Genomic DNA, 22,195 nt, shown 5'->3' with positions numbered 1-22,195 from the left:
CAGAGATTGATGGCACCCAGGTGGGCTTCTGGACATTTGGAAATGCTGTCGGTCTGTCCCTGCCAAGCAGGGAGTGCCCTGTTCCATTGCTTATGGGCTGGGACCCTTGCTGCTCATGGCTGATGTGCTCCCACTCTGTCCACCATTCGCTACCACACTTCTTTGGAGCATCTTTCACTCCAGGACCTACAAGTGCTTCCCAGGGGTGGGGTCTGCCATAGGGTTGCTCAGACCTGGAAGGGAAGCCATGTTTCTCTCCAGCTGAGTGAGTTGAGCAGTCAGGGCTCTTCTGGCCTTTGGATGTACCCCTCCCAACCCTGCTAGAATACCTGGCAACAGACCTGAGCTCCCCTATCTCGAACTTAGGTTGGTACAGGCCTCCCAAGCTAGTGTCTGCCTGAGCCTGAGAGAGGGAAGAAACCAGCTGGTTGTCACCCTGTAGTTTAGGCCTTTTTGGATACCTTGAGGTGGCCCTGCCTGGAAACAGGATCAGCCAGGAGATTTTCTGAAGCCACTGGACCAGCTGCCCAACCCCTCACTGCTTTTTCTCCTTCTGTTCTTTTCCTATTTCAGATATCCTTGAAAGATAGCTGGGATAAGAGTGAAGGATTAGATGCCTAGAGGCCTTGTAGCTCTGGCAACAAGTCCTACAGGGTAGTCCAGACCAGAGGCAGGTTGGCAGTTGGGCCCTGGGGGTGGGAAGCTGGTCAGACCCCTTGGTGGTTCAGGCAGTGGTTGATGGTGATAGTGCCACCAGAACCACCATGGTCCCTGTGGAAGAGCTTGTTTTGTGTCCAAGGCCCTTTGCTTCCCTGCAGCGCCTCCCTGGGAATTGCGCCCTCGGCCCTGTGGCCAACCAAGCCTGTGTTCCTTTCCTGTGAGTCTCTCCGCTCACCCCCAGGAGACCTGTATGACCACAACACACCACAGCTGCTCCACAGCCTTGTGAGATGCAGTGACTCACTCAGACTGGACATTATTGTTCCTAGGCAATAGGGATTACTTGTTGGTAGTGTCTTGCTTCCTTTTTCCAAATACCTGTTCCCATTTCTCTGTTAAAGAAGGTAAAAATGCTGGACTTCACACTGTAGTTTTCAGAGCAAGTTAAGGTCTTTGAGGAAAGAGGTTTCATCAACAGCAGAAGGGCCAGTTCTGAAACCTGAGTGTCAGTTCTGACAACACAGTCTCGGGTGTCCTCTGGCTGAGGGTGGGGCAAAGTGGAGACTAGTTAGTGTTCAAGCCCTTGCTTTCCTAGTGTTGGGCAGAGGGACGACCCTGTGTAGGGAGCCCAGCGATGCAAAAATACCATGCCTGGGCCTCCTCTGTGGAAGGCTTGTGCACATGCAAATCTCAGAATCCTATGAGGTGTGCAGAGTCTCAGGCTTCTACATTATCAGGGTCGCTTGTCCTCCGACTTTCCTCGGAGGTTTAAAAGAAGCACAGTAGGAAGGAAGGAAAATCAAAGCCAATTCTCAGAGAGAAAGAGACCCCAAGTCCTGAGAGCTGAGGTTACACCATTTTGTAGGACAGTGCCGCCCCTTTCTTAGCCTAGTTCAGGTGAATGACAGTCTTGGGTGTCCAGTGGAGGAAGCCTGATGTGTATGTGGGTAGGTAGCCAGCCCTGCTAAATGGGTCAGATGCTATCTGCACCATACCCTGGGCAATCCCAGCTAGACCCATGCTGACTGCCCAGGGCCTCTCGTGGCCATCAGGAATGCACAGGTGTGACCCTGCTGGGGCGCCTCCCGTACAGGTGCTGACTATATGGTCCCTTTCCCTGCCCATGACTTCAAGCTGACACCTGAGCTCTGTCCCAGTACAAGGCCTGGGTACCCCTAGGAGGCCATACCCCACCTGTGACAGCCCCTGATGTCATCCTGCAGAGGTGGCTTTTTTATCCTGCCTTACTATGGCTTCCATGCCTGCTACCATGAAGAGAAGACTTGCACCCAGGGTACCATCTGCCCCTTCTGCCTGCAGCCGTCAGAGACATTGCCTTAGGATTGTGCTGATTCTGTTCCTTGGTTCCAGGATTCGAAAAGCCAGGTTAATAGCCATAAAAGTGGCATTTTCTGTTTGTTTAATGAAAATGTATTTGGGGCCAGCATTGTGGCATCGTGGTAAAACTGCCACTTGCAATGCCAGCATCCCCTGTGGGTACTAGTTTGGGTCCCGGCTGCTCCACTTCCAATTCAGCTCCCTGCTAATGCACCTGGAAGGGAGCAGAAGATGACCCAAGTTCTTGGGCCCCTACCACCTATGTGGGAGTCCAAGTTGAAGCTCTTAGCTCCTTGCTCCTGGCTTTGGCCTGGCCCAGCCCTGGCTATTGCAGCCATTTGGGGAATGACCAATGGGTAGAATATTGAACTCTCTTTCTGTCTCTCCCTGTCTCTGTAACTCTGACTTTCAAATAAATAAATCTTTAAAAATATTTAAAAAAATCTCTTTGCTAGGCCGGCGCCGCCGCTCACTAGGCTAATCCTCCGCCTTGTGGCGCCGGCACACCGGGTTCTAGTCCCGGTTGGGGCGCCGGATTCTGTCCCGGTTGCCCCTCTTCCAGGCCAGCTCTCTGCTGTGGCCAGGGAGTGCAGTGGAGGATGGCCCAGGTGCTTGGGCCCTGCACCCCATGGGAGACCAGGAAAAGCACCTGGCTCCTGGCTCCTGCCACTGGATCAGCGCGGTGCGCCAGCCGCAGCGCGCCGGCCGCGGCGGCCATTGGAGGGTGAACCAACGGCAAAGGAAGACCTTTCTCTCTGTCTCTCTCTCTCACTGTCCACTCTGCCTGTCAAAAAAAAAAAAAAAAATCTTTGCTTTCCTCTTTTCCTGTTATCCTTTATAGATTTGTTCCAGGCAGTGGGTCTTGTTAGCCTTAATTTTTTTTTCAAAATTTATTTTGTTTATTTGAAAGTCAGAGTTTACAGAAAGAGAGATCTTCCTTCTACTGATTCACTTCCCAAATGGCTGTAACAGCCAGGGCTGGGTAGGCTAAAGGAGCCTGGAACTCCATTTGAGTCTCCCATATGTGTGGCAGTTGGGCCATGTTTTGCTGCCTTCCAGCAGCATTAGCAGAGAGCTGGATTAGAAGTGGAGCACCTGGGTATAAGCCAGTGCTTATATGGGATGCCAGCATTATAGGTGTTAGCTTAACCCACTGTACCACAGTGCCAGCTCCACATTTATTTATTTGAAAAGCAGAGTGACAGAGAGAGTTAGAGCAAGAATGAGAGAGAGAGATCTTGCACCTGCTGGTTCATTCACTAAATGGCCACAACAATGTAGGCTGGGCCAGGCTGAAGCCAAGAGTCAAGATTTCCATCCAGGCCTTATACATGGGTGGCAGAGACTCAGGCACTTGCACCATGATCTGCTGCTTCCCTGGGTGTGCATTAGCAGGAAGCTGGATCAGAAGTGGAGTAACTGGGGCTGGTGGTGTGGTGCAGCAGGTTAAGCTGACATCTGTAATATCGGATTCCATATTGGAGTGCCATTTCAAATTCTGGCGGCTCCATTTCTGATCCAGTTCTCTGCTAATGTACCTGGGAAAGAGGTAGAAGATGGCTTAAGTGCTTGGTCTCCTAAGACTCAGATGGAATTCCTGGCTCCTGGCTTCAGCCATGCTCAGCTCTGACCATCCCAGCCGTTTAGAGAATGAACCAATGGATGGAAGAATTTTTTCTCTCCTTCTTTTTCTGTCACTGCCTTTCAAATTAATAAAATAAACTCCCCAACGCCCACCCCCTCAAAAAATGAGAGTAGCTGGGTCCTGAACCAACACTCCACTCCAGAATGGAATGTGCTGCACCACAACACCCACCCCTGTTTGTTGTTTTGTTTGTTTTCCAATGAATGACATTTTTTAAAGGATTTATTTTATTTACTTTAAAGATGGAGTTACAGAGCAAGGGAGAAACAGAGAGAGAGAGGTCTTCCATCCATTGGTTCACTCCTACATGGCCACAGTGGCCGTTGCTAGGCCAATCTGAAGCCAGGAGCCTCTTCCAGGTCTCCCACGTGGGTGCAGGGGCTCAAGGGCTTCGGCCATCTTCTACTGATTTCCCAGGCCATAGCAGAGAGCTGGATCAGATGTGGAGCAACTGGGACTCGAACTGGCACCCATATGGGATGCCAGTACTGCAGGGTGGAGCTTTAACCCACTGTGCCACACTGCTGGTCCCCAATGTTTGACATTTTGGAGAGAGCATTTGTCTGCTGGATTTCTGAGGAGGGATGGCTCTGTATGAGTGACCCCCCTTGTGGAGCAGCACTGCCATGATGTCCCCCATTGCACAGGGACTCTCTCCACAGCAACCCCAGATTCAGGGAGCACCCTGGACGAGGTAGCGCACCCTTCTTCTGGAGCCAGCCTCAAGAATCAAAGTCACTGGGCATGGCTGTTGAACTGTGCCAGGTGCTGCCTCTCCAGGAAACAGGACAAGCCAGAGTAGAACAGGTCTGGGGCTGTCACTGGCAGGCCATTCAAGCTGTTCATTGGGAGTGGTGGGTAGTGACCAGCTCCCGTCTGCCTACCCCCTCAGGTTAGAAGTGCACAGGAAGTGTGAAGTGCGTGGGCTTGACCTCTGAGCTGGTGTTGGTGACAGTGCAGGAAGGGACTTTCATTGGAGGCCCCACAAAGATTTTCATTAGTCCTCCTGTCAACCCTGAAAGAAGAATTCTTCAAAGAGAACTTGGTAGGTGCCAAGAATTGACATGGTTGGGATCATACCTGTCTCCCCAACTCCAGAGTCCAGTGATGACGGGGACCCATTTGTTGGGAGATGACTGGTTTAGTGGCCAGAACTCAGACTAGCTTTGTGAGTGAGGCAGGGTGTGTTGGTCAGGCTTGGGCTGGGACTAGCACCTAGTGGGCAGCCCCAACTCTACCCCCTTCCAGGTTTCTGGGTACACATGCTGAAGGCATGGTATCTTTCCCCTCAGAGTAAGAGTCCTCTCCATCCTTCACTGCCGTGGGTTTGGAGCCCTTGACATGTCCTGACAGATGGGAGTGACATGGGCTGGATTCCTAGAGCAGTCATGCTGGAGTCCCTGGCACCCACCTCTAGAGCATTACAACCCGGATGGCATCTGGGACTGCCAAGATGAGGAGCTGTTTCCTCAGCCACCGTCTCACTTGTGTGACTGGGACTTCCCTTCTCAGTGATGACGCAGGGGAAGTGAGTGATACTGAAACAGGCACCTGGCGCCTGCTGCCTCCTGACCTGAATGTGGATGGGCTTCTCCTTGTGTCCCCAGCCTATGATAGGTGCCCAGCACAGCAGGGAATGGGCTTTTCTGTGTGGGTGCCAGGCTGGCTGCCTGTCCGTTTTCTCTGGAGTGACGAGGCCCATTCTCTTTGGAGAGGGAAGAATGGTGAGTTGGGTGGTGCTCTATCCGAGTATTGTCCTCATCCTGCAGCGTCAGCCGTCCTTCTGAGCCTGAGCTGGCTGGAAATGACTCCTACAGGCCTCTCCCAGGCGGTGGTGCCTGCTTGTTCTCTTTTGACCTCACAACCCACTGGCCTCCCAGGCAGCCATCTCTGGCCTTGCCATACAGCAACAACTCTCACTTCCAGGCACATCTCCAGCCTCACATCAGGCCCACCCAGAGAGGCATGACAGCCCATGCTGTGAGGAAGAAGTGAGGAACGAGGTGTCATGTATTAAAGCTGAGGGTGGTGGGGCTGGAGGGGAGGGTCACCTAGAAGGGTCACCTACCTGCTGGACTCCGTTGTGGACCCCTTAGAGGACTTAGAACCATAGAGTCATCTGGATTCAGCAGGTATTTGTTTTTTTTTTTTTTTTTTTTTTTTTGACAGGCAGAGTGGACAGTGAGAGAGAGAGACAGAGAGAGAAAGGTCTTCCTTTTGCCGCTGGTTCACCCTCCAATGGCCGCCGCTGCAGCCGGCGCACCGCGCTGATCCTGGCAGGAGCCAGGAGCCAGGTGCTTTTCCTGGTCTCCCATGGGGTGCAGGGCCCAAGCACCTGGGCCATCCTCCACTGCACTCCCTGGCCATAGCAGAGAGCTGGCCTGGAAGAGGGGCAACCGGGACAGAATCCGGCGCCCCAACCGGGACTAGAACCCGGTGTGCCGGCGCCGCAAGGTGGAGGATTAGCCTATTGAGCCACGGCGCCGGCTTCAGCAGGTATTTGTATCCCCTGCCTGCTTCATGGGTGAGGAAACTGAGACCCAGAGAAGTGAAATGTCTTACTGAGGGCAGAGCCTTGTCTTCAGCCTGGTTGCAGGCCTCTTCCCAGGGCCCAGAAGTGACCTCACTGTCAGTCTCTGTAAGTGGGGGTGCAATGCTAGGCAGAGCTGTTTTTCTTAAAATAATAATGGTAACAAGACTCCCAGTCAGGCACAGAGTCGCCCACTAGCACGATGTCATGACGTGGGCTGACCCGTTGACAGCCTTGTACACCAGGCTTCCTGCAGCTCCTGACCACATTTCCCCTTTCAGTAAACATTTCCCCAGCACATGCCAGCCACACGTTACGCAAGGAGGACACAAAGATGCTTAATGTCATCCCTTTAGTCAGAGCACTTTGCTTCAAGGGAGAGAAACCTACCCCTATCTAGCTTGGACCTTAACAGCAAGCGACAGAGGTGTGAGGTGCCAGGTCTTAGGGAACCTTATTGCTGCCTAGGCCTCTCTCTCCCTCTCCCTCTCCCTCTCCCTCTCCCTCCCTCCCTCGCTCTCTCTCTCTCTCTCTCTGCCTCTCTCACCTTTTGTCTCTCTCTCTCTTTAAAGATTTATATACTTATTTATTTGAAAGGCAGAGTTACAGAGAGGCAGAGGTAGAGAGAGAGAAAGAGGTCTTCAATCCTATAGTTCACTCCCCAAATGGCTGCAATGGCCAGAGCTGGGCTGATCTGAACCCAGGAGCCAGGAGCTTCTTCTGGGTCTCCCATGTGGGTTCAGGGGCCCAAGAACTTGGGCCATCTTACTACTTTCCCAGGCCATAGCAGAGAGCTGGTTTGGAAGTAGAGCAGTTGGGACTCGAACCGGTGCCCATATGGGATACCGGCACTGCAGAAGGTGGCTTTACCCGCTACACCACAGCACTGGCCCCATGCCTCTTCATTTTATAGAGAAGGGAACCAGGATCTGTGGAGGTGAGTGACTACCTAGGACCTACCATGTGGGAAGAGGGACAATGCTGTGACTAGTCTGCGGAGGCCCTTAGTCATACTGGCTAAGCTGGCACTCATGGCTTCAGATTATCTCCTCTCTTTAAAAACAAACAAACAAACAAACAAAAACAAACAAACAAAAAACACGAAAGTGTCTTTATTTGTTTGAAAGGCAGAGAGAGAGAGAGATTTTCCATCCATTGATTGATTCCTCAAATGCCTGCAACAGCCAGGAGCCAAGAACTCCATCTGAATCTCCAATATGGATGGCAGAGACTCAAGTACTTAAGCTTTTCACCTTATGCCTCTCAGGCATGTTAGCAGGAAGCTGGATCAGAAATGTGGAGCAGGGGCCAACGCTGCGGCATAGCAGGTAAAGCCCACCACCTGTTGTGCTGGCATCCCGTAAGGGCGATGGTTCAAGTCCCAGCTGCTCCACTTCTGATCCAGCTCACTGATAATGCACCTAGAAAAGCAGCTTCTAGAAGATGGTCCAAGTCCTTGGTCCCCTGCACCCATGTGGGGGACCCAGAAGAGGCTCTTGGCTCCTGGGTTTGGATCAGCCCATCTCCTGCCATTGCAGCCATTTAGGAACTGAACCAACAGTTAGGGATCTCTCTCTCTCTCTCTCTTTCTTTCTCTCTCTCTCTCTCTCTCTCTCTCTCTCTCTCTCTCTAACTCTGCCTTTCAAATATATAGATAAATCTTAAAAAAAATAAAATGTGGAGCAGCCAGGACTTTAATATGTGATGAGGGCATCTCAATCCATGACTTAACCCCTGCACTAGTGTCTACACTCCAGAGTCTCTTTAACAGAGGTCAGTCTACCAAGTGAGGACCTAGCCTGCGGCTGACAGCAGACTCAGTGCAGAATGTGGAATGATTCCTCATGAACAGCAGCTGCAGTACCAGTTTGCCTCTTGTAGAGCTGGCTGTTCAGGGCCCAGGAGAAGGTTCACTGGGGGCAGGATGACTGGATCCATTTAGGCACCTTGCACCCTTTGACATTGCCTCAGCCATTTGGAGCTTCTAGTGTGCATTTGTTCTAGCCTGACTTCTCCCAAAGGAACAACAGAAAGAATTGTATCAGGACAGCACAGTAGGAAGATCCTCCGGTGATCTGTTTTTGTCCACACCAGTATTTTCCAGAGAGTCTCCCATCTGGGATAGAGTCACAAAGTCCCTGGACCTGCCATCCTCTCACCTGCCCTGTACAGTCTTCAGCCACTTGGATGTCTGTGAAGACAACTCAAACTTAGTGTTTCTGAAAAACCTGCTTCTGCTGCCATCTTCCCTTTTTTTTAAGATTTTGTTTATTTATTTGAGAGACAGGGTTACAAACAGAGGAAGAGACAGAGGGAAATGCCCTCCATCCTCTGGTTCACTCCCTAAATGGCCGCAATGACCAGAACTAGGCAAACCTGAAGCCAGGAGCCAGAAGCTTCTTCTTTTTTTTTTTTTTTTTTTTTTTTTTTTTTTTTGACAGAGTGGACAGTGAGAGAGACAGAGAGAAAGGTCTTCCTTTGCCGTTGGTTCACCCTCCAATCAATGGCCGCTGCGGCCTGGCGCCCCAACTGGGACTAGAACCCGGTGTGCCGGCGCCGCAAGGCAGAGGATTAGCCTAGTGAGCCATGGCGCCGGCCCAGGAGCCAGAAGCTTTTTCCGGGTCACCCATGCGGATGCAGGGACCCAAGCACTTGGGCCATCTTCCATTGCTCTCCCAGGCCGTAAGCAGAGAGCTAGATTGGAAGAGGAGCAGCTGGCACACAAACTGACACCCTTACGGGATGCTGGCACTGCAGGCAGAGGCTTAACCCACTATGTCACAGCGTGGCCCTTCCCTTTCTCTTAAAACAGCTCCACCATCTGCCTGTTGGTTCAGGACAAGAACCTGGGCACTGCCTTATTTCTTTTCACCCTTCAGCACCTACTCCCTTCGTGGCCTGCCTGCTCTGCGGAGGCTTTCCTGAGTCTCACTCAGCCCCAGCCCTGCTGGCCACTCTTCAAATATGGGCTGAGCTCATTCCCTTTACCCTAAAGCTTGTTCCTTCTGATCCTCTTATCAAGTAGACCTCTGCTCACGGTCACCCCCTCAGCAAGGATTCACTTGGCAGCCCCATCCTGAGCAGTCCTATCCCCATCCTGTTTTTTTCAGAACAGATCTGAGCTACCACATGTTTCGTGTTTGCCTGTTTACTTGCATGTACTCTGACTTCCTGATGGCCAGCCACTTTGCAGATACCATGGTGTAGGCCTTGGTCAATGACCTGGTGCTGAGTGGCCAGTATTTGTCCTTTCTAGAGAAAGGAAAGGCAACTCAGTGGCTGTAAATCATGCCACAATCACTGTTACCAAAGCAGGTGTGTGATACTGTTTCTAACCCCAAAATGCCATTTCCACATGTAATCATCTACGTGCATATACAGACTTGTTAGGTACACACATGTATACATCACAGGCTCTTTTTTTGTTTTGTTTTATTTAATAAATATAAACTTTGAACGTACAACTTTTGGATTATAGCAGTTTCCCCCCCATAACTCCCTCCCACCTACAAACCATCCCATTTCCTACTCCCTCTCCCATCCCATTCTTCATTAAGATTCATTTTTAATTATCTTTATATACAAAATATCAACTTAGTATATATTAAGCACCCACACAGACACACAAAGTACTGTTTGAAGACTAGTTTTACCATTAGTTCGCATAGTATAACACATTAAGGACAGAGATCCTACATGGGGAGTAAGTGCACAGTGACTCCCCTTGTTGATTTAACAATTGACACTCTTAATCACCATTACAGGCTCTTAATTTTGCCTGGGAAAAATATTGACCATAAGGTGAGAGCTTCCACTGAAGACAAATTAGAATGCTGTGATTTTCTTGGAAAAGCTTATGACATCACAACACTTGGAGGAGCAGGAAGCAGGAAGCTGAGGTATTGCTTCACAGCACTGATACTTCTAGATGCTCCATAGCTTTAGCCACAGAGTACAATGCTAGTTTCAGTAGTGCTTGAAGCAATAATGACGGATCTGGAGAGCAGAAGTTCTAATGTCAAAGTGTCAGCAGCACTGAATTCTGTCTGGAGGCTCTTGGGGACGGTCCGTTTCCTTGTGTTTTCCAGCTTGACTTACGCCCTTTCCTCCATCTTCAGCCAGCAGTATTAGAGCTTCTGTTTTAAGATGGCCTTTGTGATTGCATTGGGCCCATCTGGCAGATAATCCAGGATAATCTCCTGGATAATTTTGAGAGTTTTAATTTATTCACTTCAAAATCCTATTTATTGTGGAAAGCAACATTTTCCAAGGTTCTGGGGATTAGGTCGTGGACATTGTTGTCAGGGCTTATTCAAGCCTACCACATGTTCTGTGCATTTTCTTCCTTTGTTCAAATCTATGTAGATTGATAAGTCATTTGGGAATTAGAAAAGCAGGAAAACTTAGCTCTTTTGCAGCCAACCTGAGGTGATGATAAATCTTGAATTGACAAATATTGTTTTTTATTTTATTTTCAATTTGTTAGAAAGAGAGGGGCCGGCGCTGTGGCTTAGCTGGTTAAAACCCTGGCCTGAAGCACCGGCATCCCATATGGACAGCGGTTCTAGTCCTGGCTGCTCCTCTTCTGATGCAGCTCTCTGCTATGGCCTAAAAAGCAGAAAATGGCCCAAGTCCTTGGGCCCCTGCACCCATGTGGGAGACCCGGAAGAAGCTCCTGGCTTCGGATCAGTGCAGCTCCGGCCGTTGCAGCCATCTGGGGAGTGAACCAGAGGATGGAAGACCTCTCTGTCTGGCTCTATCTCTCTCTGTAACTCTTTAAAATAAATAAAAATTAATCTTAAAAAAAAAAGAAAGAAAGAGGCTGGCGCTGTGCGTGGCTCACTTGGCTAATCCTCTGCCTGCAGTGCCAGCACCCTGGGTTCTAGTCCTGGCTGAGGCACCAGGTACTAGTCCTGGTTGCTCCTCTTCCAGTCCAGCTCTCTGCTGTGGCCTGGGAGGGTAGCGGAGGATGGCCCGAGTGCTTGGGTCCCTGCACCCGCATGGGAGACTGAGAGGAAGTACCTGGCTCCTGGCTTCGGATTGGTGCAGTGCCGGCTGTAGCGGCCATTAGGGGAGTGAACCATCAGAAGGAAGACCTTTCTCTCTGTCTCTCTCACTGTCTATAACTCTCTCTGTCTCTCTCTCTCTCTCTCACTGTCTAACTCTGCCTGGCAAAAAAAAAAAAAAAAAAAAAAAAAAAAAAAAAAAGATTGATTTTCCATCCACTGGTCACTCCCCAAATGCCCGCAATAGCCAAGACTCAGCCAATCTAAGAAGCACAGAGCCCACGACTTAATCTGGGTCTCCCACGTGGGTGGCAGGGATCCCAAGTACTTGAGTCATCATCTGCTGCCTCCCAGGATGCACATTAATAGAAAAGTTAGAATCAGAAGCAGAGCGAGGACTTGAACCCAGGTGGGTGTCTCAAGTAGCACCTTTTACTGCTGTGTGAAAGGCCCACCCTTTCATGTTTTTTTTTTAACTTTATTTTTTAAAGATTTATTTATTATTTAAAAGTCATAGCTGCACAGAGAGAAGAGAGGCAAAGGGAGAGAGAAAGAGGTCTTCCATCCACTGGTTCACTCCCCAGATGGCTGCAACTGCCGGAGCTGTGGCAATCAGGAGCCAGGAGCTTCTTCTGGGTACCCCACATGGGTGCAGGGACCCTCAAGGTGTTGGGCTATGTTCTACTGCTTTCCCAGGCCATAGCAGAGAGCTGAATCGCAAGTGGAATAGCTGGGACTTGAACTGGTGCCCATAGGGGATGTCAGCACTGCAGGAGGTGGCTCTACCTGCTATGCCACAGCGCCGGTGCCTTTTAACTTTTAAAATCCAGGGCCAAGGGAAGGCAGTGGAGGATGGCCCAAGTGCTTGGGCCCTGCACCCCCATGGGAGACCGGGAGGAAGTACCCGGCTCCTGGCTTCGGATTGGCGCAGCGTGCCCACTGTAGCGGCCATTTGGGGGGGTAAACCAACAGAAGGAAGACCTTTCTGTCTCTCTCTCTCTCTCACTGTCTAACTCTGCCTGTCAAAAAAAAAAAAAAAAAAAAAAAAATCCAGGGCCAGTGCTGTGGCATAGTGAGTAAAGCCTGTGCTTGCAGTGCCGGCATCCCATATCGGTGCTGGTTTGAGTCCCAGCTGCTCCGCTTCCCATCCGGCTCTCTGCTATGGCCTGGAATAGAAGTCGATGATGGCCCAGGCCCTTGAGCTCCTGCACCCCCATGGGAGACCAGGAAGAAGCTCCTGGCCTCTGGCTTCAGGTAGGCCCAGCTCCTACTGTTGTGGCATTTGAGGAGTGAACCAGCAGATGGAAGATCTCTCTCTCTCTCTCTGCCTCTCTGTAACTCTGCCTTTCAAATAAATAAATAAATATAAAAAATAAAACTTTTTGAAATCCATATTTGTAGCTTTAGTAAAAATCTAAATATTCTGTTAGTTTTACCAAAATACAGTTTCTTTAATTAATTAATTAATTAATTACTTTTTTTGCCAGGCAGAATCAGACAGTGAGAGAGACAGAGAGTTATAGGTAGTGAGAGAGAGACAGACAGAAAGGTCTTCCTTCTGTTGGTTCACTCCCCTAATGGCTGCTATGGCCGGCACTGCACTGATCCGAAGCCAGGAGCCGGGTACTTCCTCCCGGTCTCCCATGCAGATGCAGGGACCCAAGCACTCGGGCCATCTTCTGCTGCCCTCCTGGGCCACAGCAGAGAGCTGGACTGGAAGAGGAGCAGCCAGGACAGAACCGGCGCCCCAACTGGGACTAGAAACTGGGGTGCCGGTGCCACAGGTGGAGGATTAGCCAAGTGAGCCATGCACTGCGCCGGCCTCTTTATTTTATTTTTAAGATTTATTTTATTTATCTGAAAGAGTTACAGAGAGAGGCAGAGACAGAGGTCTTCCATCTGCTGGTTCAGTTCCCACAATGGCTAGAGCTGCACTGATCTGAAGTCAGGAGCCAGGAGCTTCTTCTGTGTCTCCCATGTGGGTGCAGGAGCCCAAGGACTTGGGCAATCCTCCACTGCTATCTCAGGCCACAGAAGAGGAGCAGCTGGGACCAGAACTGGTGTCCATATGGGATGCCGGCATTTCAGGCCAGGGCTTTAACCCACTGTGCCACAGCACTGTCCCCCAGTCTCTTTATTTTTTTAAAGGATTTATTGATTTTATTTGAAAGTAGAGTGAGAGGGAGAGAGGAAGAGGGAGAGAGATCTTTTGTCTGCTGGCTCACTCCCCAAATGGCCACATTGTCTGGAGCTGGTCCTATCAAAGCCAGTAGCCAGGGGCTTCCTCCAGGTCTCCCATGTGGATGCAGGGGCCCAAGCACTCGGGCCATCCTCTGCCATTTTCCCAGGAACACTACCAGGGAGCTTAATTGGAAGCAGAGCAGCCAGGACTCGAACTGATGCCCACATGGCATGCTGACACCAGGCTTCATGCACTTTGCCACAGCGCCAGCCTCCAGTCTGCTTTTGAAAAAAAATATTTGAAGTACTTAAATTTTTATCTTAGGTTTTTTGCAAATGTAAGCATCTGTTGTTTTGGTAATGGTTATTAAGCTCCTCTATACTGAGACATAAATTTCACCCAAATAATATTCACTGAGTAAGAGATGACTGCTCCTGGTAATTTGACTAGTTTTGATTAATCAAATGAGTAAATTATTGCAAGGTTTTCTAGAGTATGTGTTGCTTCAATCTGAGGAAGTGTAGACCTTCTGGACAGTAAAATCTGCATAGAAGATCTGACACACAGGATCATCCTTATGTGAGACAGAGGTGTGCTGACAGTGGGAACTGGTCACTGGCAGCACGCACATGTATGCTTGTACACACACCTGTACTACCTCTTAGACTCCTGTTGTGCTGGGCATTGGGGAACTGGTGATGAGACTGTGTGGTGCTTGACCCAAGAGCTCATTCATGGTCATGGCATGGAGGGGGCAGGGTGAATCCCAGGCACAGTGAATGGTGATTGGAGAGGCTGAGTAGGAACCAAGCGGTATACCAGGTGACATGGGGCTGTGTGCTAGGGGAGGGCCAAAGAGTGTTATCTATGGCTTGAAGGGACAAGCACTAGGCTTGGATCATAATGCATTGTCAAAATAGGAGGACCCGTGGACATCACTTGTCTGTGGGCATAGTTCTGCGAGAACCCCTTGGCATAGCAAATGGCCCTCCTGAAGGACTTCTCAGGGGAGCACTTGAAATGGGCAGAGGCTTTGCTGAGTAGTGTGGCCCCGTGGCCACAGGAGCAGTGGACTGGACTTTATAGAGGAGAGCTGTGCTGGTTGAACAGCACCAAGGAGAGCTCTACCTTACCCCGGGTATCCAAGACCCTGGTAATGGTGTGCCTGCCACAGAGGGTTATGGGGTGTTGTCCAAACGGCAGTCAGTTACTGATTGTACATGAGAATGGCATGCTCTGTATGAATGAGGGGGAGGGGGAAGGGAAAAGAGGGGAGCGTTGCTGTGGCTGCTGTGTACCATGGGTTTCGGTCCTGAGTGAGAAGCTGGTGGGCATGCCTGAGGCCACCAGGAACATTCTGAGCCAGGTCTGGAGGGACGAGGGTCTCCTTGCTTCTCACTGCTGTGCAGCTGGCTGCCCATCATCTGTAGTCTTCCACAGAGTTGTTGCCAGGAACTCCTGAGCCTCCCAAGTTGGTGCCCAGGAAGGGACCGTGACTGTGATTAGCTTCATCTGCCTGCCTTTTGTGAGGTGATGTGCGCTACTCTGCCTCAGAAGAGCCATTTCCCTAAGACCAAATGACTTGTGTCCCCACCAGCAAAGAAAGGCCTCGCCACTGCTGGGGCTGTCAAACTTAGAAGTTAGGTTGGTGCTCAGAGCAGCACCCTGTCCCTGAGCCAGGCAGTTGCAGTATCTCTGGGGAGTTGTGAGAACAGAGCCTGGCTCCAGGTGCAGGCCTTGTCCCCTATAAAGCCAGCCCTGAGCTGTTCTCATGCTAAGTTTTCTTAGGATGCAGTAGGAGGTTCAGGAGGGGGCACTTGGATCACTTAAACCATTCAGCTTTTTTTTTTTTTTTTTTTGACAGATTTATAGACAGTAAGAGACAGAGAGAAAGGTCTTCCTTCCGTTGGTTCACTCCCCAAATGGCCGCCATGGCCGGCGCTGCACTGATCCAAAGCCAGGAGCCAGGTGCCTCTTCCTGGTCTCCCATGTGGGTGCAGGGCCCAAGGACTTGGGCCATCCTCCACTGCCCTCCTGGGCCATAGCAGAGAGCTGGACTGGAAGAGGAGCAACCGAGACTAGAACCCAACGCCCATATGGGATGCTGGTGCCGTAGGCAGAGGATTAACCAAGTGAGCCACGGCGCCGGCCCCAAACCATTCAGCTTTGATCTGTTCCCCACTGTGGGCTCTGGAGAATCTTTGTTTAACCAGAGATGTCCTCACTAAAAAGATATGAAAGTTCAGGATACAGAAGACTTGGGGCAGGTGCTGGGACCGTGAGGCCAACTTGCCCTAGAACTCACTGGTCCAAAGCATGCAGAGTTTGGGCCCCAGGGTCTGGTGTGTCCCACCTCCCCAGTCATGCCCTCCTCTTCCCTCGTCAACCACTGACCCTGTCCATCCTCACTCCCACACCTTTGCTTATAGCCTGCCACACCCTGTGCCCTGCCCCATCCATACATGTGGACTGTGAATGTTCATGCCCTGCCCCATTGCCTTGCCTCCAGGAGAGGTCCTACTCCTGTCCATCTGCTCATGAGGAAAAGGGGGTGTTGAAGGGACTCCCAGGAGCCTGCTGCTCACACCCTGAGGAAGCAGGCAGGAGCTGGAGAAGCTGCCTGGGGTGCTGTCTTTCAGGACAGATCAGCCTGCCAGCCCCTATCCTACCTGCCTTTATGCTTTTTCTTCTCCTCCCCTCCCCTCCCCTCCCCTCCCCTCCCCTCCCCTCTCCTCTCCTCTCCTCATCTCTTTTGACAGGCAGAGTTAGGCAGTGAGAGAGAGAGGCAGAGAGAAAGGTCTTCCTTTTTCTGTTGGTTCACCCCCCAGTTGGCTGCTACGGCCAGTGTGTTGCGGCCAGCGTGCTGCGCTGATCCGAAACCAGGAGCCAGGTGCTTCTCCTGGTCTCCCATGCAGGTGCAGGGCCCAAGCACTTGGGCCATCCTCCACTGCACTCCCTGGCCACAGCAGAGAGCTGGCCTGGAAGAGGGGCAACTGGGACAGAACCAGCGCCCCGACCAGGACTAGAACCTGGGGTGCTGGCGCCACAGGCGGAGGATTAGCCTAGTGAGCTGTGGCGCCGGCCTCTTTTCTTTTTTTTCTTAAGATTTATTTTATTTATTTGAAAGGCAGAGTTCCGGGAGGAGGGGGGCAGAGAGAGAGAGAGATCTTCCATCCGCTTCCATCTGCTGGTTCACTCCCCAAATGGTTGTAATGGCTGGAGCTGAGCCAGTCCGAAACCAAGACCCAGCAGCTTCTCCCAGGTTCTCCCACGTGGGTGCAGGGACCCAAGGACTTGGCCATCTTCCACTGCTTTTCCAGGAGCATTAGCAGTGAGCTTGATCAGAAGTGGAGCAGCTGGGACTTGAACTGGTGTCCATATGGGATGCCAGCATTGCAGGCGGCAGCTTAACCCACCACACCACAGTGCCAGCCCCGCCTTCTTGCTTTTTCCTGTGTGCCCCTCCTGGCGTGACTGCCTTCACTCATCCTTCCTGTGTTAAGCCATGGCACACTTCAGAAGTCTTAATTTTAAGTGGGTAAATGTTTATTTGTGCATGTATATATCTATGTAAGCACAATATGTATTTTTTTCTTTGTTTTTTCTTCTTTTTTATTGTTTCTTTTTCCCTTTTTTTGGGTTGTTCACAATATATATTTTTTAATACATTCATCTGGTACTCTGAAACCTTGCAAAATTTATCAGTTAGTTATGAGTTATGGTGTTTTTTTTTTTTAAGATTCTTTGGAATTTTTTAATATATCAATAATTTTCTAATAAGCAGATGGTAGATAAGTATATGAAAAGGTGGTCACTGGAGAAATGGAAATTTAAAGCCACAATGAAGAGTGAGTGTTTAGCCTGGCTGTTAAGATATCTGTACCTCCCATCAGAGTTTCTGGGCTCAGTTCCCTGATCCATTTGATAGCTCAAGTAATTGGGTTCCTGCCACTCTCATGGAAAAGCTGGGTTGAATTCTCAACTCCTGGCTTGGCTGCAGCCCAGCCCCAGCCATTTGTGGTCCATTTGGAGAGTGAACCAGTAGTAGATGGGAGCTCTTTTTCTATCTCTCTCTGACTCTCTGCTTCTCGAATTATTATTATTAATAATACTAATAATAAAACTACAATGATATTAATACTACCATATGCATACTATAAATAGCTAAAAGAAAAAATACTGAACAACAGAATATCAGTTGCTGGTTGTGGATCTCCTACATTGCTGATTAGAACATAAAATAGCACAACCATTCTGAAAAACAGTTTGGCAGTTTCTTATCAAGTTAAACATACACTTATCTTGTGACTCAGCAATACAACTTCTAAGCACAGTGTTTACCCAAGAGAAATAAAAACACAGACCTCTGTGTAAATACCTATTTGCCTATTCATAATAGCCAAAAATTAGGAATAACTTAAATATCATTAACTGTGGAATGAGTGGGCAGAGTATGGTGTAGCTATAAGAGAGTACTACTCATCACTAAAAAGGAATGGACTACCAGAACTGTACCAAGGGTGGCCGTATTCACTCCATATTCTAAGATTCCATCTATATGATGTTCTTTTTTAAAAAAAAAAAGATTTATTTTTATTTATTTGAGAGACAAAGCCAAGAGGGAGGGAGGGAGAGAGAGGTCCTTCCTCCATCCTCTAGTTCATTTCCCCAAATGTGTATAATGGCCAGAGCTGAGCCAACCTGAAGCCAAGAGCCAGGAGCTTCTTCCAGGTCTCCCGCATAGGTGCCAGGGGCCCAAGGACTTGTACCACCCTATGCTGCTTTCCCAGGTGCATTAGCAGGGAGCTGGATCAGAAATGGAGCAGCTGGGACTCAAACTGGTACCCATATGGGATGCTGGCCCTGTAGGCTGGGGCTTTAACCCACTGCGCCCCAGCGCCAGCACCTATATGACATTCTTTTTTTTTTTTTTTTTTTTTTTTTTCATTTTTTTGGTTTTTTGACAGGCAGAGTGGACAGTGAGAGAGAGAGAGAGAGAGACAGAGAGAAAGGTCTTCCTTTACCGTTGGTTCAACCTCCAATGGCCGCTGCGGCCGGCGCATCATGCTGATCCGAAGGCAGGAACCAGGTGCTTCTCCTGGTCTCCCATGCGGGTGCAGGGCCCAAGGACCTGGGCCATCCTCCACTGCACTCCCGGGCCACAGCAGAGATCTGGCCTGGAAGAGGGGCAACCGGGACAGAATCCGGCGCCCTGACCGGGACTAGAACCCGGTGTGCCGGCACCACAGGCGGAGGATTAGCCTATTGAGCCGCAGCACCAGCCAATATATGACATTCTTAAAAAGACAAAACCTTAGGAACAAATCAGATAAGCATTGCCAGGGACTGGGACTGTGGAGAATGGATCACTGCAGAGAGCCAGGAGGAAACTTTTTTTTTAGCAATGAAAGTGATTTGTTGACTAGAATGGTGATAAAATAATAGTATACATTTGTTAAAATTCATTTGAACTGGACAGTTAAAAGGGAATGAACTTATTCTATGTAAATCACAACTCATTTAAAAAAAAAAACATTTTGAACAACCCACCATGATGCATTTCCGAGCTCAGCTCTCCGCTCGCTCCTTCACAAGTCCTCCCTTGGTTTTCGCTGTCTTCTGATGAGTCCCTTCCAGGTCGCTCATGATTTGGGTTCCTGTTAACCAAAGCTCAAGGTCACTCCTCAACGGGGCTGACCCGCGAGGCTCACTGCCAGACTGTGTGTTGGGCGCAGTCAGACTCTGTCTGCAGTTGGTTCTTGAGAGGCTATAAGTGCTGACTGAGGTGGGGGCAGAGTGGGGAGAGGGGCAGAGACCCAGGGGGCTTCTGTGATTGTCTTGCTCCTCTCTCAAGTACCTCTACTCATCTGTTGCTGCTCTCTTCCCCCACAGGTTGGGACAAACATTCCTATGGTTACCATGGTGATGATGGGCATTCTTTCTGCTCTTCGGGGACTGGGCAGCCCTATGGTCCCACATTCACCACCGGAGATGTGATCGGCTGCTGTGTTAATCTCATCAACGGCACCTGCTTCTACACCAAGAATGGCCATAGCCTTGGTAGGTGCATAAGAGAGCTTGGAGGGTTTGCCCTATGGAGCCTCTTTGATTAACGAGTGGCTCGAAAGCCTTGGAGTCAAAGCAGTGTCACAAAGCCTCTGCAGAGCTCTGGGGAACCACAGCCATTTCCAGGAGCTGGAGTCATTTAAAGTGGGCAGAAGGTAGGCCGGCGCTGCAGCTCACTAGGCTAATCCTCCGCCTTGCGGCGCCGGCACACCGGGTTCTAGTCCCAGTCGGGGTGCCGGATTCTGTCCCGGTTGCCCCTCTTCCAGGCCAGCTCTCTGCTGTGGCCAGGGAGTGCAGTGGAGGATGGCCCAAGTGCTTGGGCCCTGCACCCCATGGGAGACCAGGAGAAGCACCTGGCTCCTGCTATCGGATCAGCATGATGCGCCGGCCGCAGCGCGCTGGCCGCGGCGGCCATTGGAGGTTGAACCAATGGTAAAGGAAGACCTTTCTCTCTGTCTCTCTCACTGTCCACCCTGCCTGTCAAAAAATAAAAAAATAAAAAAAATAAAGTGGGCAGAAGGTAGTGGGGGCACATTCTTTATTAATGCGTCCCTTCAGGAGCATTTATCCAGCCCAGGGTGGGTGCTGAGATTGCAGTACTGTTTTGGTTATGATCCTGGCCTGTGTGGCATTTGTTGAAGCAGGATCTGGCATTGAATAAGTTTGAGAGGTCCAAGAACAAGTACACACAGTTGTCTGTAGTGGCAGCTTGCATGTCTATGACCTGGCCCAGACTTTGGTCAGCTCTTCTGATGATTAGTTTGCTGGTTGCTATGGAGAGCAATAATGAGGCTGCACCAGTACAGGAGGTACACATAGGCTAGAGTTGGATGGGACCATATCTCCTCTGATCTGTTCCTGGTTAATGGGCAGCAACTGGGCAGAGTTCCATTGAAAAGTCCTCTTTGGTGAACCACAGAGGATGGACTAGTCTAAAGGCCAGGGGAAGAGATAAGTGGCCTGAGATGAGTCAGTGGTGATGGGTGCAGGTAACGGGAATCAAGCCTGACAAAGCCCCGGGGCAGCCTGACAGGGCATAGTGACAGGGAAATGCACTTGCAAGAAGGAAAGGTGGCCAAGTGGCTGCATCAGTAGTGCTGTCAGTCAGGATGGTGACAGTCCATGGTGGGTGATGGAGGTTGGAGTCCTGGGAACTCTGTTTCCAATCCAGCCTCCTAGTAGGTGATGGCTGAAATGCCTGGGCCCCTGCTACCCATGTGGTAGACCCAGAAAGAGTTCTATGCTCCTGGCTTCAGCCTAGCCTACTGTTCCTGTAGTAGGCGTTTGGGGAATGAACCAACAGATGGGAGCTTTCTCTCCTTCTGTCTATCTCTTCCTCTCTCTCTCAAAAAATTTGGTTTTTAATTAGAAAAAAATTTAGGATTAGAACTTCAGAGATATACTGCGGTTATTCCTCTTTTTTTTTTTTTTTTAAGATTTATTTGTTTTATTTGAAAGTCAGAGTTAGAGAGAGGCAGAAAGAGAGAGAGGTCTTCCATCTGCTGGTTCATTCCCCAGATGGCCTCAATGGCCGGAGCTGCACCAGTCTGAAGCCAGGAGCCAGGAACTTCTTCTGGGTCTGCCATATGAGTGCAGGGACCCAAGGATTTGAGCCATCTTCTGCCACTTTCCCAGGCCATAGCAGAGAGCTGGAGCAGAAGTTGAATACCCGGGTCTTGAACTGGTGCCCATATGGGATACTGGTACTGCAGGCGGCGGCTTTTCATACTATGCCACAGCACTGCCCTGACTGTGGCTATTCTGATGCCTTGCCCTACTAGGCACTGATAATATTTGGCCACCCAGGCCTCAAGGTGGTACCCAACTATTGGCCTGGCTACCTCAGTTGGCCAGTAGTCTTAGATCTGGCCTCACTGTAGTTCCCCCAGAATGGTATATTGATAAGACTTGGCAAAATCCTACCAGCCAGGCTACCACAGGCTGTACCAGGAGAGAGAGCTGGGCATTTTACTTGGAACCTGACTCCTGAAAGGGCCACTTCCCCTGGCTTGAGGAGCAGTAAGAAGGTGGCTGGAGTGGGCATTTGATGCAGCAGTCAAGATGTCTCTTGGGATGTCCACATCTCTATTGGAGCCCTGGGTTTGTATCCTGGCTCCACTTCTATTCCAGTTTTCTGGTATTGTGTACCCTGGGAGGCAGCAGGTGATGGCTCATGTACTTGGGTCCCTCCCGTCCACATAGGAGATCTAAATTGACTTCCTACCAGCCTCAGCTGTTGTGAACATTTGAGGATTCTACTAGTGGAAACAGATCGATCTTCCTGTTTCTCTCTCCTTTTAAATAAAAATAAATAAATTTTAAAAAGAATCACAATTCTAGATATATTATATATATATATATATATATAGAGAGAGAGAGAGAGAGAGAGAGAGAGTTCTAAAGGTGGGCTGCCACTCCCCCTTGTTCCCTCTCTGGCTTTTCCAGGAGATGAGCCCAACTGGAATCAGGGGAACGGAATGGGAGTGGGGTTTGTCAGGTTCTTTGGCCAAGTGTCAGGAGCTAGCATTCGTCAGTGGACACCACAGCCCAGAGTAGGCGAGAAATCCTGGGGAGCTGGGTGGCTACAAGCATTGCTCAGACACTGCAGGGCTGATCCTGGAGCACATCCTGGCTACAGTTGTTGAGGTCCAGCTGGTCAGCTGGTCAGCACCTAGCAGCTGGAGGCCAAGACCAAGGTCTCAAGATGACTCTGTGCTGTGCACTTTGTTTTGCTGACTCTAGCTATTTCCTTTTTTTTTTTTTTTTAA

At 50.1% G+C, this 22,195-nt stretch overlaps 1 protein-coding gene across 3 annotated transcripts in view; it reads left to right on the top strand.

Moving 5' to 3' along the window:
* The window catches only part of RANBP10 (RAN binding protein 10), an 86,017-nt gene that overhangs the window by 43,202 nt on the left and 20,620 nt on the right, over positions 1-22,195 (top strand). For all 3 annotated transcript variants that reach the window (XM_008257482.5, XM_089320298.1, XM_017342304.4), the window contains one exon: positions 19,254-19,421. In XM_008257482.5, the coding sequence (XP_008255704.1) occupies positions 19,254-19,421 (168 nt within the window). The remainder of the gene's footprint in view (positions 1-19,253; positions 19,422-22,195) is intronic.

Source organism: Oryctolagus cuniculus, chromosome 18 (genome assembly GCF_051225735.1).
Source record: "Oryctolagus cuniculus isolate XC-2025 breed Fujian yellow rabbit chromosome 18, ASM5122573v1, whole genome shotgun sequence".
In the NCBI taxonomy this organism is placed as follows: domain Eukaryota; kingdom Metazoa; phylum Chordata; class Mammalia; order Lagomorpha; family Leporidae; genus Oryctolagus; species Oryctolagus cuniculus.
The sequence above is the reverse complement of the archived record's forward strand: the minus strand, read 5'-3'. Positions and strand labels throughout refer to the sequence as shown.